General features: G+C 40.2%; 1 protein-coding gene across 1 annotated transcript in view; it reads right to left on the bottom strand.

Annotated features, from left to right (window-relative positions):
* Positions 1 to 17651, bottom strand: part of LOC113685094 (sortilin-related receptor) — a 57793-nt gene that overhangs the window by 21192 nt on the left and 18950 nt on the right. Inside the window, exons 17-37 of the mRNA XM_089209943.1 lie at positions 17192 to 17389; positions 15933 to 16327; positions 14793 to 14982; positions 13564 to 13740; positions 13124 to 13237; positions 11794 to 11910; positions 10249 to 10371; positions 9284 to 9424; positions 8706 to 8822; positions 8090 to 8245; positions 7232 to 7387; positions 6611 to 6778; positions 5977 to 6105; positions 5147 to 5251; positions 4260 to 4386; positions 3577 to 3764; positions 3106 to 3212; positions 2506 to 2610; positions 1802 to 1898; positions 978 to 1060; positions 262 to 436 (exon numbers count right to left, since the gene is read on the bottom strand). Coding sequence (XP_089066069.1) covers positions 262 to 436; positions 978 to 1060; positions 1802 to 1898; positions 2506 to 2610; positions 3106 to 3212; positions 3577 to 3764; positions 4260 to 4386; positions 5147 to 5251; positions 5977 to 6105; positions 6611 to 6778; positions 7232 to 7387; positions 8090 to 8245; positions 8706 to 8822; positions 9284 to 9424; positions 10249 to 10371; positions 11794 to 11910; positions 13124 to 13237; positions 13564 to 13740; positions 14793 to 14982; positions 15933 to 16327; positions 17192 to 17389 — 3168 coding nt within the window. The remainder of the gene's footprint in view (positions 1 to 261; positions 437 to 977; positions 1061 to 1801; positions 1899 to 2505; positions 2611 to 3105; positions 3213 to 3576; positions 3765 to 4259; positions 4387 to 5146; positions 5252 to 5976; positions 6106 to 6610; positions 6779 to 7231; positions 7388 to 8089; positions 8246 to 8705; positions 8823 to 9283; positions 9425 to 10248; positions 10372 to 11793; positions 11911 to 13123; positions 13238 to 13563; positions 13741 to 14792; positions 14983 to 15932; positions 16328 to 17191; positions 17390 to 17651) is intronic.

The following is a 17651-nucleotide window of genomic DNA, read 5'->3' as shown; positions in this document are numbered from 1 at the left end:
AAGTTCACGGGGAAATGAGGAGAAAGTAGAGGACGAACGCAAAACCATTCAGGACGCAAGCGAAGAGCGCGAGGCAAATGAGGTGAGGCTAGGAAGGAACATCCCTTGATTTTTGATTTGTCACCAGCCCTTCAGCGATCAGTCGGCGGAAGGCAAAAACAGAGGGCTATTATCATTACATCCTAGCCATTTAAATCGCAACCCACCCTCTTTTTGTCCAGCAAAGAGTTACAGCAACCATACCCGCCACCTCAAGCTTACCTCCATTAGTCGTTACTTCTACTGTCGCAGGAGGACCTTCACCAGCTTTATTGTAAGGTTTTATTACAAATGAATATGTGCTTTGCGAGAGCAGTGAATAAACAGTGTAATTATGTTGACTCGTCGTAACGAGGAGAATCGAGCCATCGGTGGTCAACTCATACACTTTATAACCCTAGAAAAATATAAACAGATAAATAAATGAAAAGGAAAAAACGCCGTCCATCTTCGCGTAATGAATAAGGCCTCTCAGACTTGGGCTCAATAAGACACTCTTCAGAGAGCCCCTTGGAAACGACTAATACCACACAGTGTTTTGCAGTAGCAAATGAGGGGATTAATTTTTCATACAAATATCCCAGGTCCGATTTGTTAACATCGAACCCTTCGTCAAGTTGCCCTGGCAATTACCAGTACCCATCAATAATCCAAGCAGAGTGAAGTGGGGAGGAATGTAGAAGAGTCACGTGTCTGGTTGTGGGGCGTGTGGTAAAGTCTCTGGAGCTGACTGGTGGGGTAAGGAGACTTTGTTAATCCAGAAGTCGTTGGTTCGATTCCTTTCAGAGACGCCGATTATTTTTTCTTCGTCCCACTCTCGCGGCATTTAATTGTGGCGGGATTGGTGAGAAAGAAGTACTGACTGAGAAGTAACATTTGGTCTCTGGTGACCAAACATCAAGAACTCATTTCCTTTATATCATTCATATGATAAATACCAGCACAGGATGTGTAGGATTTCCCCAGACGAGTGTCACTGCAGTGTCATTCAGAAATGTGTAATGCGGTTTCTTTACTGGTGCTGAAATACGATAGAAAAGAGTTGGTCTTGCATGCATACTACTGGCTCAAGGCTAAGGAAATAACGAATTACCAGCCGCCAATGGTCTTAGATAATGCATCCGATAGGTTTTGAAAGAAGCAAGAGTTTTTTTTCTCTCGCAAAGCAACGAAGTAAAGAAAAACCGATGCAATCGCAGATTACTTTCACCGCCCAGTAGAAATATTTTCTTATTGTTAATATTACCGACAATTTCATACAGAAATGCTTATTGAGCTGAACTGCCCAAAAAGGTCCGCCTAACCGAGAGCTGCTGTCAGCAATCTAACAGAATACAGGTTCGGATAGCTGGGTAACCTGTGGCAGGTTCTATGTCAATGGAGACAAGCAAAGGAGCGGGCAGGCGCAAAATGGCGGAAATGTTGCCGTTTTCCTTCTTAGCGTCGCCCATCCATCAACACTAGGGACTTTCAGAAAACCACGACGACGACGACGACGGCGACGAGAACGCAGCGAAACCAAAGATACAATACAATAGACAAAACAATACCTTAGCACGTGCATTTCTACTTCCTCTCGGCTAGAAAACCCCGCCAGCAACAACACGAACTCAGTATTATATTCACATATTACGCGGAGGGGAAGATGTCGCACCGTCAGAAACGGTAGACGCATCGAACTACTACTCAGTTTCATTGGGACAAAAAACGCAAATAGAGGGAAAAATGAAAGGTTAATGGCTTAACAAGAAGCCAAACATACCTGTCGGTTTTTGAACTACAGTTGGAATATACACAGGTTGCACCTTGGAATATTCACCATCACCATCACCACCCTTGTCTCCGGTGAAAGCTTTCACCTATGAAAAACAAAATTAAACGCACTTTTATTTATTTCAACTCTTTAACATTCAAGGTCTGGTGCCCAATTCTCTCATTTCCATTTCCATGCAATTCTTCGTGACAAATAATTTGGTGGTATATCAAAACATCACCGTTACGCTACTTTTCTCCGGATAAACGAATCATAGTGCGGACGAAAATACAATTTAACCATTTTCACGGAGGTTAAAATCCAGAAAACAGAGAGGATAATCCCAGTACTATAAACATACAAAGGAAACAATTGTTCTCTACTCATATTTAAATTCTCGGTATCGTTTGAAAATAAGTTGGTCTTTACCAGCCACTCACGGAACAGGTCTGTAATACATTTGTTGAGAATGCCTTATCGCTTAACCCTCTCAATCTCAAGATTTCACTGATAATTCTCCTTACAGTCTGCAATGATTCTTAAGGTGTTAGTTCGAAGAATTTGGCATTACATCAGCAATTCCCTAGTTATTAGTTTTCTTTAGTCTCATTACTTGTATGCTTGATATCATATTAACGTTGTGAGGAGAAACTCTGTCTTGGTCACTCGTGGGAGTTTAAAGGTAAAGAAAGAACTTACACCCATTTCCTCACCTTAATGCTATAATGAACTCCCTGTGTAAGATTAAGGGAAAGCGAATAGACATTGCCAGTTTCTTTGGTATGGAAATCAGCTTCACTGGTCATTTTGTATGCAACCTGTAAAAAAAAATGAATAACAGTCAACCAATCCGTCAATCAATTAATTTATCTATAGTCAATCTATCGATCAATCGATTAATTAATCAGTCAATTAATCAATCAATCAGTCAATCAATCAGTCAATCAATCAATCAGTCAATCAATGAATCAATCAATCAATCAGTCAATCAATCAATCAGTCAATCAATGAATCAATCAATCAATCAATCAATCAATTGATCAATCATCAATCTATCAATTAATAAATCAATCACTCTGTCAATCAATCTATCTATAATTAATTGATCAATAATCAATCTATAAAATCAATCAATCCGTCAATCGATCGATCGGTCAATTTATCCATCAATTAATCCATCACTCAAAGAATTTATCAATCAATTAATCATTGAATAAATATATCTATCTATTTAAAAAACATAATTTGTCAATTTGAACATCAAAATGTTTAATTCCTCAATGAACACACGATTCCTTTTACGATTGTTTTACCTCATAGTTCGTAATAAGTTGACAGTAAGTAGTTGGAGGATCCCAAAAAACTAGTAACGAATCGTCAGGTGCCAACAAAAGTCGCACATGCTGTGGTTTACTGGTTCCTAGAAAAAAACAAGCCATGACAGCCGTCAATTGTGCATCGAATGAAGTTGACACAGCCAACCTCATCCAAGCAGTTTGCACAAATTGCTGATCTCATTCTTGATTACTTCCACGCAAAGTCACACACCACACCAGTGAACAGACCCCGGACCTTTCTACTGCAGTTGCATGAAGGGTCTTAGGTTCACTCCACCCCCCTCCCCCACCCTGCCTTCCGCCTCACCACTTATCTCACTGGGAGAGCCGCTCTATTCAGACAGTATTGATTAGTTGGTATCAGTTAGTTGAATGTATCCACATTACTTAAAGCAGCTGAGCAACCATGAAGCGATCACACACTTCACGAGCACTAATACCACTCACTAATAGATTTAGTTGTCGTTTTCACGGTCGAAGAGTATGGCCCTGGTTGAGCTCCGCTCACAAGGAGCTGAACCTTGAATTCATATTCTGAACACGGCTGTAGAAATCTGATGACATAATAGTTGATGTTTGGGGATTCCTCTTGCTGCCAGCTCCCTGACACGGGCACAGAGTGTAGTCTGACAGCTCTAATAGGGAAAACATCCACAAAGGAAGAGGTAAGTTTTAAGTCTGGCAAAAGATACACGTTTTCCTCTGCGACACATTACAAGTTTTACCAACAGCTCCCAAAAGGAACTGGTAGCTGGCCAAAATCGCAGGCTAGTCTGCATCTGAAACTGCCTACTTTCACTTCAGTGTACTAGTTTTCAGTTTCAAATTCTGATGAAAAATTGTAAATACCGTCAAAGAAATTTGCACCGCAGCCCATTGCCCGTTACAATGAAATTGAATGTATAATTTACTAGTCACAGCTTTAGATAGTAGAATAAACTCCATGTTCAAAATTTGCACATAGGTTTGTGCGAACGTCGCGGAACGCCTGGGACATTTAAACTGAATAGTTCCCAATCTTATGTGCAATCCTCTGGCTGCCTACTATGTCTTGTATGTCTTCTAGTTTCAAACTAGTTGGCAGCCCTGTGCAGCATAACATTAAAATAATTTACTTCTTGTTCACTTACCGGTAAGAGACCCTGTACCCAGTAAAAGTCATTCCAGGGGGCTGGTAAGAAATTGGGCGCCACGTTATATGGACACTTGTTGCAGAGAGAGTACTTACTTGAACGCCTTTAACTTGCAAATTGGTACCTAACGAAAAACATAAAAACCCAGACACAAGGTTACTGACTTGGTAAAAACTTTTTTTTTTTCGATGTCTATTTGATTGGTCTGCTAGCAGTCCACCGTGAAGTACGAAAATTCCAGGGGGATGGCAATGGGATGTTAGGGCTTCTTATTTGGTTTTGTCATCGATTCAGCCCTTTTGATCAGTAAGGTTCAATAAAGATAGATTGTGCTGTGACTCAACGAGTAGGCATATTACATTTGTCTCTTTATCGATGTTCCGCTACTTCATCATAAAAGCGCAGATATAAGTTCCCAGGTGATATCTTGAACCAAAAAAGCACATCGCACTAAATACGATATAAACAAGAAAATAAAGGAGAGAAAAAACGCTAATCCGAAAAATGATACTCTCGCCAAGTTTTCAGCAAACCATTTAAAGGTCAGTTGGCAAAGCATTCAATAAAAAATTCAGTAATCAAATGTTGCAACAATTTTTCTACGACTCTCTTGACTTGTAGAGAAAATCCGTTTTCGATAATTATTTGCAAAAACCATGAACGATAAAAACATTTTCTAGTTGTTTTATTGTTTCTTTTTCTTCAAACTGATCATTATCTTTTTCCTTGATTATTGTTTGTTTGGTTGCTTGCTAAATTGCTATTTTGCTTTTGATTTGTTTTGTTTTAGTTCTTTTTCATTCTTATCGCCTGCCAAAACTTTCGACCTCTAGATTACACAAAGACGATACGACAACAAGTCAGAAATTATAATGGGTACTCACTGCAGTTCCTCTCATCACTACCATCGAGGCAATCTGGGATGTGATCACACCTCCGTGAAACAGGTAAACACTGGGTTTTGTCGCACCAGAAGCCTGAGCAAGTTCCTAGAGAATATCCCAAAAAAAAAAAACAAAAAAAAAAAGGCGAGGGTCAATTCTTTACACTGGCATACCTTAGTTTTCACATATGCGTGCGTAGCGAAACTCCATATTTAATAAAATTCTTTCACTAATAGATATGACTACGATGGTTTGGTACACTTCACGATAGTAATGAATTAAATCTGTGCGTCACATACTCGTATGTGAATCCAAAATAACAGCATAGTGACACATTTATTAACGCAGCGCCAATTTATTTGGAAAGCTCAAGATGGAGAACAATCGCTAGCATCACCCTGCCCAAAATCCATATTCGCGATAGGACCACAGAAGTTTCGGTGAGTGGTCTTCAAGGATGAAATTATGGTGTTAAAAAGATTTTTAAAACCCCTGCAGTAAGACGGTCTGCAGAAATATTTGAAAGCTTAACTTTTCTACTTTCTACGTCTTAACCTAGGGAGAATTTGGCCAATAACTTCATTCTCTGCTCAACTATTTTCCAGCGTAAGTTGTAAACGAGTCTCACTTAAGGTCTCCCCACGACGAAACAATCCTCGAATAAAAAATCAGGCTCTGTTTAATCAAACTAAAACTTTTCATTCCCCTATCATCACCCACCCCACCCAAAGGGACCTTCTGGTGGAAACACAAATGACCATGCCACATTTCAGCACCAATTCATTACAACATATTGAGGGAGACAAAATGTGTTGTATCCTTCTTCTTACCACAGCCGGCCTCATCTGAACCATCACCACACTGATCCCTTCCATCACACACAAAAGAGCGGGGAAGACAACCGCCATTAGTACATTGATACTGGTCACTTGAGCACGTGATGGGTACTCTGGTAGTTTCTTTGAGTAAAGTAATGAGAACAATTTCAGTTAGTGAGTGGGTATGTTAGGGTACGTTTCACCAACTAAAAAAAAACTTTTTTCGAACAGGACATTGAACAAACAGGGCAATTTGAGGAGATCTTCAAATGGCAAAAGAAATTCGTCCGAGAACTTTATGCAATGACAAAAATGGTAATATGTTGGCTACCTCAAAAGGAAATATCATTGAACGCATTTGATAGGATGCTTGTTGTAGACTGAAAAAAGTGAAGGGATACAAAAATTTATCTTACAAGAAAAGATAACTGAGAGAAAAGAAAGAGCAACATTTAAGAAACATATGGGAAAGGAACAAAAATCCAACAAAAAGCTGAAGAACCAGCACTGAGGAGACAAGTTATCCGTAGTGTGATTAAATATACGACGTCCAATAAGATGGTAAATTCAGATTTCCGGAGAACAAACTCTTCAGGAAAAGAAAAACTACTAAATTAACGTATGACGAAAAAATTTTAAATCATACTTGGACAATTCTCTGGCCTTTCATCCCAACTCTGTGGACAATTAGGTTGTCCATCACACAACCACTCCGTTTTAATGCAGATTACAAACTGTGTTTGTCCGCAATGAAGCCAGCCATTTGGACAGGGTGCCGGGGCAGTGGAGGGCGCCACTGTTGTTACGTGAGCAGCTAGAATATGGCGAAAGAATAAAATTTTGAGCACTGGCAGTTATGAATAAATATTTTCTTTCGCATGAACATTGGGATTGATGTGTAATTTCAATTCATGATAAATGAAAATGTTCCGAGTGCATTAACTGGTAATTTCCGAAAGCAAAGATCTTGAGGAACACAGTGAAAGAGCGCTATGAGGCGGTGATCTTCATGCTTTTAAACTGTCCTCTTGAGTTTCAAGTTGATTGGGTAACTAAGTCGCCAGTTATAGTTACTTCAAGGATTCGAGTGAAAAGAATTCACGAAGAAGTTCTACAACACTTTAAGACTAAGATGAAAGCTGGATGATCTGGAAACTGATTATGAGTGAGCAGGGAGAACAACTTTAAACCTATTTCGCTATGCAAACCATTGATTTTCTACACAACAATGTGGGTTCACTTTAGAAAGAGAGGAAGTTCTACTCACAGCATCCTCTTTCATCACTGTTATCCCCACAGTCATCTCGCCCATTGCACTTGTATCCATTGTTAATACATTGGCCACTATCACAAGTGAATTCCCAGAAATGGCAGGGTCTATGAGGTGATGTTGTCGTATTTACAGAAGGCCTTCGAGTTGTACCTACCAATAGAGAAGATTGAGATGTTATTAAAAAGCCTATCAGCATGTAGCATTCCGCAGAGTTTGGACATAACCCTTCCCTAGCAAACAACACAATCATACGGGGATGCAAAATATTTCTTCAAGCATTATTTTGTGGTCGAAGGGATGCGATAAATTTTAAACTATAGCTCCTGTTTGTTCGACTTACAGTCCAACCTGTATTACGCGGCACCGTATAAAGCGGTTTCCCCTAATTAATGTCAATTTCACTTCTATTAAGCGGTCGTGGTCGCCCAACGGCCTGTTTTTATTGTCCTCCACCTAAGTCTAACGGTCACCGACAGCACAACCACTCAAAACTAAGAATAATCTCTCAGGTAATCGTAAATCGATGCTCCTCTCCCCTTATCAAAGTAACTGGTACTTTCGAGCGAGATTCTGTACATGAAATGGTCAACCATGCCATAAAGTGGCGTCGTTATCGTTGTTTATAATACCCCTCATCTGTGGAACCTGTATTAAGGAGTCACCCCGCCCATTCCCGCTCAATGCAGGTTTGACTGTATTAACTTATTTCCTCCAATTTTTTCCAGAACCAAGCACACACAGTGTGGTTGCATACGAAAGGGTTGGCTGTAAAGTAACATGTCAAGCCACGGGACCTTTAATAGCGCTATTTTGCTTTAGTTTCCGTGTGTGATCTCCTATCCAAATACATACCACAGTACCACTCATCTGAATTATCTCCACAATCATTGACACCATCACAGACATCCCACTGGAAAATACAGTGTCTATTGTTGCACTGGTATTCCCAACTGCTGCAGTTCGTAGATGGGGTCCAGGGTATTGTAGAAACGGGTGGACGAGTTGTATCTACAAAAAAAGATTAGAAGATACGAGAAACGAGCTGACAAATTGATCCTCGGCAAAAATTGTGGATAAGCCACAGGCAGTATTAGCTATCTCTTTTCCTATTTACTTAATTTAATTACTTCTTACTTTTGGGAGGGAGAGCTTTGGGCGAGAAGAGATAAGAACGAGAAGAGCTAAGAACTAGAGAGAGTAAAATTGAAACCAAAAAAGCCTAGAACGAAATGATTTTGGATCGAGGAGAGACTGGTACGAGAGACTGGGATCTCAAGAGAGCCAAAGAGAACTCAGGATGAACAAAATCGCGGGCGACCAAGTCGAGATGGGTTTTAGTTTTGCATCTGATTAGTTGAGCGAATGGCACGAGCTTTCTGGAACAATCAACAAGCGAAATAAGGTAAAACCAATTGAATACCGGATTGCTTTAGATAATCAATCAAAAATTACTCTACAGCGAACTTACAGGTACAGCCTTGTTCATCAGAACCATTCCCGCAGTCATTTTCCCCATCACATTTCCATGAACGAGGGATGCAACGTCCATTTGTACAACTGAACTGCGTTGAGGAGCATGTGCGTGCTGTGGAATGAATAGAAAAAGGAAGACTTCTGTAACGGATACTTCAAAAGAGTAATTCACAAAAGTAACTGTTATAGAAAAATAATTTCCCCAAATTTCTTCGACTGTAAAGTACAATACCTTTTTTTTCCCAGACTCATCCAACCTCACTGCCCGAAATGCGGAAACATTATGCATAAACGACTGAATCGCATAGCTGCCGCAGTGATTAGCAGCAATACTTCTCTTCGAGAGGATGTCATTGCCAGTTACCTACGCCAACCCTCACCCTGCTTCCAACCCCGCCCGCCCGCGGTTACCATCAAGCCACTAGGCACCCTTGCCAGCCGAACGATGAAAGATTATTTAATAACGATTCAACATGACGAAACAAACAGAAGAGAATTAGATAAGGTGAAGAAGTGAAGGAATAAATTGTACGGCAAATGAAGGGAACAATGCTTGAAATCTAGTTGACATACCGCTGCAGCTGCTTGGCTCGTCGGATCCGTCTCCACAGTCTTGATCGCCATCACATTTCCAGCTGCTCGGAATACATCGGCCATTGTTGCAAGCGAACTGGGATGAATGGCAGGATGCGGGTCCTACTGTTGTGACTGGTGCTGAAAACAATCACATGGATGTATATTAACAAAAAATACAAGCATGATTCACCGCCAATCATGTCCATGTTGCAGTACCTTGCATACTTCTCAAGGTCAAATATTTTAATTTGTTTGTTTCTTTTTGGGGAAAGAGAGAGGAGGAGAGGGAAGGGAGAGGGGAGGGAGGGTAGGGAAGGGGATGAGAGGTGAGGGAGGGGAGGGAGGGGAAGGGGTGAGAGGGGAGGGAGGGGAGGGAGAGGGAGGGGTACCCTCCTTTTTTGTATTGTAGATTGTAACTGACTCTTAAATTGGTTTACTTGAACAGAGCCATATTGTATTTACTGTGGAGTACCATGGCGGCTTCGGTCAAAATTCTGGTTCGTTCGCCCAAGTAACAAATCACCAGTGAGGTTCTGAAGCGTATGCAATGAACATGGTAAATGAGCACTAAGTCAAATACCGTTGTGAAAGGTGATTTATCGAAGGATGTTGAAGGTGATCGTAAGTATACATAGTTTTGCCTCGTGTTTCTTTGTGATCGCAGATGACAACGTGCAGTAGGCATCAAAGAAAGATGCTTTTTAGTCTTATCACGACCGGGGAACAGAATTTTGAGAACTCAAGGGGAATCGAACCTTAGACATACAGATTCCGTGCTCTGATGACCTCAGTGTCATTAAGCTTCATAGAACTCTAAGGTAAGCTAGGCTTACTATTAGAAGGTAACGTTACGGCATCCCAAGCTATGCGTGGACCCATTACAAAGTTATGTCTGTAATGTTTGCTGGTAACTAAGGTAAATAATATCTCTTTCGGAAAAAAAATTCACCACGCATTTCTACCTGGCGTACATCCCCGTTCATCAGAGCCATCACGGCAGTCGTCGTCAAAATCACAACGCCAACGGTTTGGAATGCAGCGTTTGTTGTCACATGTAAATTTATCTGGTCCACAGGAAGGATACGCTGGATAAAGGAGAGATAAAACACGTAGAAATTACTTACATTATACCAGGCACAATCATACTAGTCATAATATATTGCGAGGTGTAGTTACTGTTACAATGATCATTACGTCCTTAAGCTTGCTAACCCATTACACCCAAAACTTATTTGGCATATTCTCCATACTGCTCTCAGTACATTTTTAGGGCGCTGACAAGGAGAACTTGTTTAACAATCAAGAGCTTCTTTAGTAAGTGATCACTTCCCTTATTCTCGTGTCCTTAATGTCTGACTCATGGGGTGATATTGAAAGGAAAAATAAGATGCTAATCACTCTCAGGGGTGAATGACAGCCAAGCCGCGGTTTGGTTCCTTTTTTTGCAATACGTGGCATCACGATGAAATTAGAAGATCCTCGCAGCTAAGAACACTACTGAAACTAGTAGTTGTAAATAGGACCTGAAAAAAATTCAGGCCCGTACGGGATTTGAACCCATGACCTCTGCGATACCGGTGCAGCGCTCTACCAATTGAGCTAACAAGCCAACTGGGAGCTGGTCAATGAATTGGGTACAAATAAACATCCAAGTGACATCACCTTCCACGTGGCATCACCTTCCACTCAAAACTCTTCAACCTCCAAGAGTGACTAGCATCTAATTTTTCCCTACAGTATTATCCTAATGATCACCAACTAAAGAAGCTCTGTAACCGTTTAAGACAAATTCTCCTTGTGGACAGCATAGGAAATGTATAAATGAAAGTAAGGAGAATATCCATACTGATGCCATGGTGTCAAGCCTTCGGTTCATTCTCATCGCTCTTTTGATTTTCCCTTTCTCGCTAACCTAACATTCCGTGAGTTTCCCTTCACAGTGAGGACTATTCCAACAGGACTGATATTCGCTCCCAGTTTTCTCACTTTCGCCATTTGCCAGTCCTAATACACTACAATCTCCAAATGTACAGAAGTCTTTTTACTGACAACCAATTTCTTTCAGAATTGGATAAAGGTGTCTGCTTTAAAACTTCATAGAAACGAATAAATCTGAACACAAAAAGTAAGTCTTGGGTGGTTTCTCTCGTAAGACAAAGCAAGGCTAGAGTGAACTGGATAAGCGCTATGCAAGCACTGACGGCTATTATTATCATTATTATTACTATTATTACTATTATTATTGCTATTATTATTACTACTATTATTATTATTATTACTACTATTATTATTATTATCATTATTATTATTATTATTATTATTATTATTATTACGGCAATGGAAAAAGTTGCCAGCGTAAACATTTCATTTTATAACTTAAAATTTCAGGCCAGCCTTATGGCAGTTTTTCTCATCAGACATATCAAGGCAAATTTCAAAGCAATTGCGTATAGTAAAAGATAGAGTTCCCAGCATAAAATTATTTTTCAAAAAAGGGTCATTCTCACCGCAGTTTCTCTCATCAGACATATCATGACAATCATCATCGTGGTCACACTTCCAGGACGCCGAGATACAACGGCCATTGTCACATGTGAACTGTGTCGAGCTGCAGGTGTCGTACGCTGTAAAACAAAATTTGTATGCTTTTATTAGCTTATCTAACCACTTAACATCCAAAGAAAATAATCAAATAGCAATCAATATGAATTTATTATTACTTGAAAAGACGAAGTCTTCACTCATGGAAAACATCAATTTTAATAAGCCAAGGGGGGAATAATACTGGAATTGAAGCACGAGTCCGATGGCATCTTTTACACAATTCAATATTTTTTGTAATCCACCTGTCGGGATTTAACTTTTCAGAAGCGTTTCTATCAATCGCTCTCAGCACTCATGTAAACGTTTAAATTCCTACTGAACATGACACCGTGAATCTAGAAGCATCACCTAATGGCAGGCTACATAACTGTGGTATCAGTGAGCAAAGGTGCAAGGCCTGCCTTCACAGGGGGGAGGGGGGGCAGAATGTACTTGTAACAAGAGCTGGCTGATGATTAACATTAACAAATGCCAGCTATTTAGGTATTGTTAAGCAATATTTTAGGTTTAGGATTTCCTTGACTTTAAACTCAAAGTGCAAACTATGAATCCTCAATGGTACCTTAAGTGATGAATGGGGAATAAAAACCCTTAAACTCCGAAGATCTCAACATCAATTCTCCTTACTGTCTAACAAATTTCTCACAAATCTACCGCTAAGAATTCGGAGTGCAATCAAACTGTATCTTCAAGTGGGTATTTTTCTTTCTTCAAATTCACTAACAGATCCTATGCTGGCGTGTTTCTGTTCAGTGACAGATCACAGATGACGTCAAAATGTGGTAAGAACAAAGAGTTGGCACAGGACGCCCAGTCGAGTGAGTCACTGATGTTCTTCCCAAATTTTGACGTGTTCTATGATCTTTTACTAGACAGACGCACGGCAACATACAGATCTACTTGTTTCAAATGATAAAAGGGCAAAATGTGGTTGATGGTGAATTCAGCTACGCGTCTGTCCACAGTTAACCCTTTAACCCCTATGAGTGACTAGCATCTAATTTCTCCTTACAATATCACCCTTTAATCAAACATTAAGGAAATGATCACCAACTAATGCAGCTCTTGATTATTAAACAAATTCTCTTCGTCAGCACCTTGGGAAATGTATGGTGAATAGTATGGAGAATGTGGATACTGATGTTAGGGGGTAAAGGGTTAAGAACCAATCAAAATACGTGTATAATTGAGCTTATCATGCAAATTCTCAAAGTAACTAAGCGTGTTACATACGGCAATTTTGTTCATCAGAATTGTCTCCGCAATCATTGTCATGGTCACACTTCCAGTGGGATGGGATGCATCTGCTGTTGGTACACTTGAATTCATTCGGATCACAAGTGCCAGCTACAAAAGTTACAAAGAATTGATACAACAACATGTAATCGATTGATAATAGATTATCGATCCTCGAAGTTTTCGAAAATCGTAAATCAAGTTTTACGTTTCGAAGATCGAGTTCCCAGGGATTTACATTTGACTATTATTGGGTATTTCTAGGTACAACTAATACGATATTTTTAATAAGAGTGCTTCGATCCAGTTAACTTACAGGTTGACCCAATGTACCTTCATGATACTCCTAAACACAGCTTTTAACGGAGGCAAGACTGGGAGCCTGACTAAATCTTCCCTACGAAATAACGTCGTCACAGTAATGGCAAAGTACTCACTTCTTGTGGTACACTCTCCGTTACTGTCCATGTATTCACCGGTTTGGCATTCACACGTCACAATTCCAGACACAGATGTCACAGTTCTCATGTTATCGGGACATGCACAAGCATAGCTGTTTGGTACTGCTAAGCACAGGTGAGTACAGAGTTTGAGCTGAGAGCAAGAGTTGTTACCTGACGATTTAAAACCAAATATTCAGTGTCAGCTTTCACTCCAGAGAGAGGAACTCTATGGATCAATATCAGTATCTAATCATCTACACACCTACCCCTTCCCTAAAAATTAACTCCAACTTGTTATTGGTTGATTGTTGTTGGGTTAGGGGAGGGGTATGTTTGCAGTTCCCCCCATAGTGATTACATTGATTCAATTCTATCGCCAGAAATTTTTTCGGTAAAAACATAAATACAGCAGTTTCTCGAGGCTTGAGCACTTGCTAAAGTAAGAGGACTGTAGTAACTTTAGGACCAGCTACGTCATGGTTTGACCAGAAATTACCCAATTCGTTGAAATAAAACTTCACAGGTGTAACAAATGATAATAATTATTAAGAATGATCCTTTAGGTCGAATTTTGTTCACATAAATGGGAATGGAGCATTAAGTGTGGGGATATTTTGTAGAGAATTTTGTAAGCGCCATTTCATGATTACAAAGGAAACCGTTACATCATACGATCCAAAATGGGGTCTACCAGGAAATTTATACATCGACATTACTTGAATTCTTTACCCGCTTTTAAACATTTCAGTTGTTTCCCATATGTTCTAATAAGTGGTCATAATACAAGACGTTTTATCAGATGAAATTAAGGGATCCTTAATTACAACCTATTTACAACTAATCGTTTCAGTAGTGTTCTTAGCCGCGAGGATCCCTTAATTTCATCTTTCCACCGCAGTGCAAATATGTGAATTTTCATATATCTAAAATCTTTACGTTTTATCAGTTTAACCCTTTCACCCCCAAAAGTAGTTAAAATGTTACTCCTCCTCATAATATCCATACATTATCCATCAAATAGGTAATGAGAATACTCAAACTTATCAGATAGAAATTATCTTGATCTAACACCAAATTCTCAAAACCAATTTACAAGGAAAGGTAGAGCAGCTAGAGGGGAGAATTAACAACCAGATCTTGGGAGTTGACCGGTTAACTGCACTTTAACTCGTTCCATATCTGAACGCTTCCTTTCAAATCAACAAACGACGAGCCTTACTAACCTATCTGGGCATCTTCGTGGAAAACTTTCACGTCCATAAGACCACGCACACCCGACTTGATAGTCTGCCGAGCACCACCGTCTCGTTTGTTCGCCTTTTTAATCGACTGCGTTGACCAGTCATCCCAGTAGATTGAATCTTTGAACACAGATATCGAGTACGGATGGGGAAGTCCCCTGCTGGCTATTACCTAAGAAACACGGAAATGTTTATGGTCTTTCAGTTTATCTTTATATACAAAATAATACGTACGCTATGACTAAAGGGGGATCGGACAGGGAAAAACATAACTCAAGGTCTCGTGACCGATAGCTAAATATTTTCCGTCCAGCCCGAACTTACTCAGTCAATAAGCGTTTTATCATATGACCATCGTCCGTTCTTTTTCTTACTTTTTCCTCTCAGCCCGCAGCTTGTGGGGCCTTATGATTCACATAATCGTGTGTGGATCTCAAACAAGGATTCTCGACGAAATGTTTTTCAAAGAGAGGGCTGGAGGCGTCGTTACTTTCAGTCTCTCTAGTCATGCGTGGAAAATAGTAAAATTAATTTTGAATTAATCCTGGCCTCCCTCCGAAAAGTGAACGCGACAAAAAAGAAAAAAGTCAGCAACACGGGATATTGTGTGTGGTATCCCATCTTCGTATCAACCCCAGCTAAATAGGGCTTAATTTCAATGAGGAGCAAAACCACGTTGATAATTACCATATCTGAGTAAGACGACACTCAAGCGAATTTTAACGTGGTCAGACAAAGGCGTCCCACGGAATGAAAGTGCACGTGGTGAACGGGTTATATAAGAATGCAAACTAATTAATTTCAAAATAACCTGGTGGAAAGTTGAGGGTGGAACTGAGGTAATTCCGTTTTGCGAACTGAGTAAATAAAGTAAATTGGCCACCGTATAGAGTTTTAAAAGCTCACGTTTTGCGCGTTAACCTTCGTCAGAGCGAAAGAGGAAAGGCTGGCGCTTGAAAAGTCCGCCCAAAAAACTCTCTCAGTAGCCGACTTATATTATCAACTCTCACCAACCAAATTATCTTGTAATCCCGCCCCGACGCCGCCTCACAGTTTCTTTAACACTCCCTTTGTTCTTGTGTAGAACTAAGAGACAAGTAACATGCGATAAACACAATTTACCTGTCTGTAACTTCCATCCAAGTTGCTCCTCTCAATTCTATCCTTACCCGCATCAGTCCAGTATAACTTTCGCGCAACGAAATCAATAGCTATTCCGTTTGGCCACTGAAGGTCAGATGATACAATTGCAGCGCGACCCGCCCCCGTCATATAAGACCTTTCTATTTTCGCATGGGTTCCCCAGTCTGTCCAGTACATGTACCCAGCCACAGGATCCAAGACTATGGCCCTTGGACGGTCGAGATTGCTGATAATGACTTTACGGAAACGCCCATCTGCTCTGGAAACTTCAAGCTTCTTTCCAACAGCATCTATCCAATAGATGTTGTCTGCTAGCCAATCTAATGCAAGTCCTTCCACCTGCTGAATTCCACCATGCAGTGTTTCAATTATTCCTGTCAACAGATAAAAGTAAATATAACTCCAGGATGTCACTTCCAAAGTGGATCACAACGTTTCGACTACACTGTACCGGTCTTCTCCAGGCATAACGTCGAAGGCAACACCGGATGTGACTACATCGGGAGAAAAACGATAAATAATAATAATAATAATAATAATCATAATAATCATAATAATAATAATAATAATAATAATAATAATAATAGTGCTCGGGGGCGTATCAAGAAAGACACTAAATAGTATTAAAGAACTTGTAGGTGTCAGGCAAGATAAGACCTTACTGGATATGCAAAAGGCAGTCATCTCAAGTACCCTTAACATTGCACGGAGTTTCAAAGTTCTCACTGCGCAGGACCTATGAACTGGCCAAACTTTAACCCATAACTTTTTGGGTTTCTAATATCATTTGAGAATTTCTTTATTTTACGAATTATTTTAGGCTATGGTAATGACAAGCTACGCGATTGCGCCTTGTCAATATCTTATTTAAGGAGGCATCCTTACGTTTTACTTCCATGATAATAATAATAATAATAATAATAATAATAATAATAATAACAACAACAACAACAACAACAACAATAATAATGGGATTCAGCAATGGAAATTCCACAAGGAGGTTCTTGTCCACTGTTTCCAGGTCGAATTAGAATTTGGAATCGTTAGTTTTTGTGGAGGGTGAAAAACCGGAGAACTCGGAGAAAAACCCTCGGAGCAAGGACGAGAACGAACAACGAACTCAGCCCACATATGACGCCAGGTCCAGGAATCAAACCTGGGCCAAAGTTCTGGGAGTCGAGCGCTCTCGCAACTGCGTCGTCCCCATTCCAGTTTTGCACAATTTTGTTTCAACCTACCAGAGCCATTGAGAAAAGAACGCTTTATGGTGTCCAGGGTGATGTCGGCCCAATAGATGCAGTTCTGTGCGTAATCATAGTCCAACGCGATGACATTTTGCAACCCACTTCCAAGTGGAATAGTTGTTTCTCTATTGTCGCCGAGTGAGATTCTCCGGATGAACCTTCGTCCAGCGTAAAGTAAGAACTGCGGCTGAGCTGTTGAGTACACACAGAAAGAAAATGATACTAATCATTAACGAATAACAAAATACCGCATAAGGCAAAACATCAACGTGACATTAAACACCAAGTGGTAGAAGAAAATGAACTGGTACTCCCCGAGTACAAGCAAAATACACCAGGATCCAATATTGAACCCTTCGCCGGTCACCAAAGCAATAAAAGTGAACGCTCGAGCTTGCGACATTTTGACTTGTAAACCATTCACACCAAACTAGCCCGCAGGGCAGGCGTCATT

Source organism: Pocillopora damicornis, chromosome 6 (assembly GCF_964200805.1).
Source record: "Pocillopora damicornis chromosome 6, jaPocDami1.2, whole genome shotgun sequence".
In the NCBI taxonomy this organism is placed as follows: Eukaryota; Metazoa; Cnidaria; class Anthozoa; order Scleractinia; family Pocilloporidae; genus Pocillopora; species Pocillopora damicornis.
This window is presented reverse-complemented; position numbering and strand designations above follow the sequence as displayed.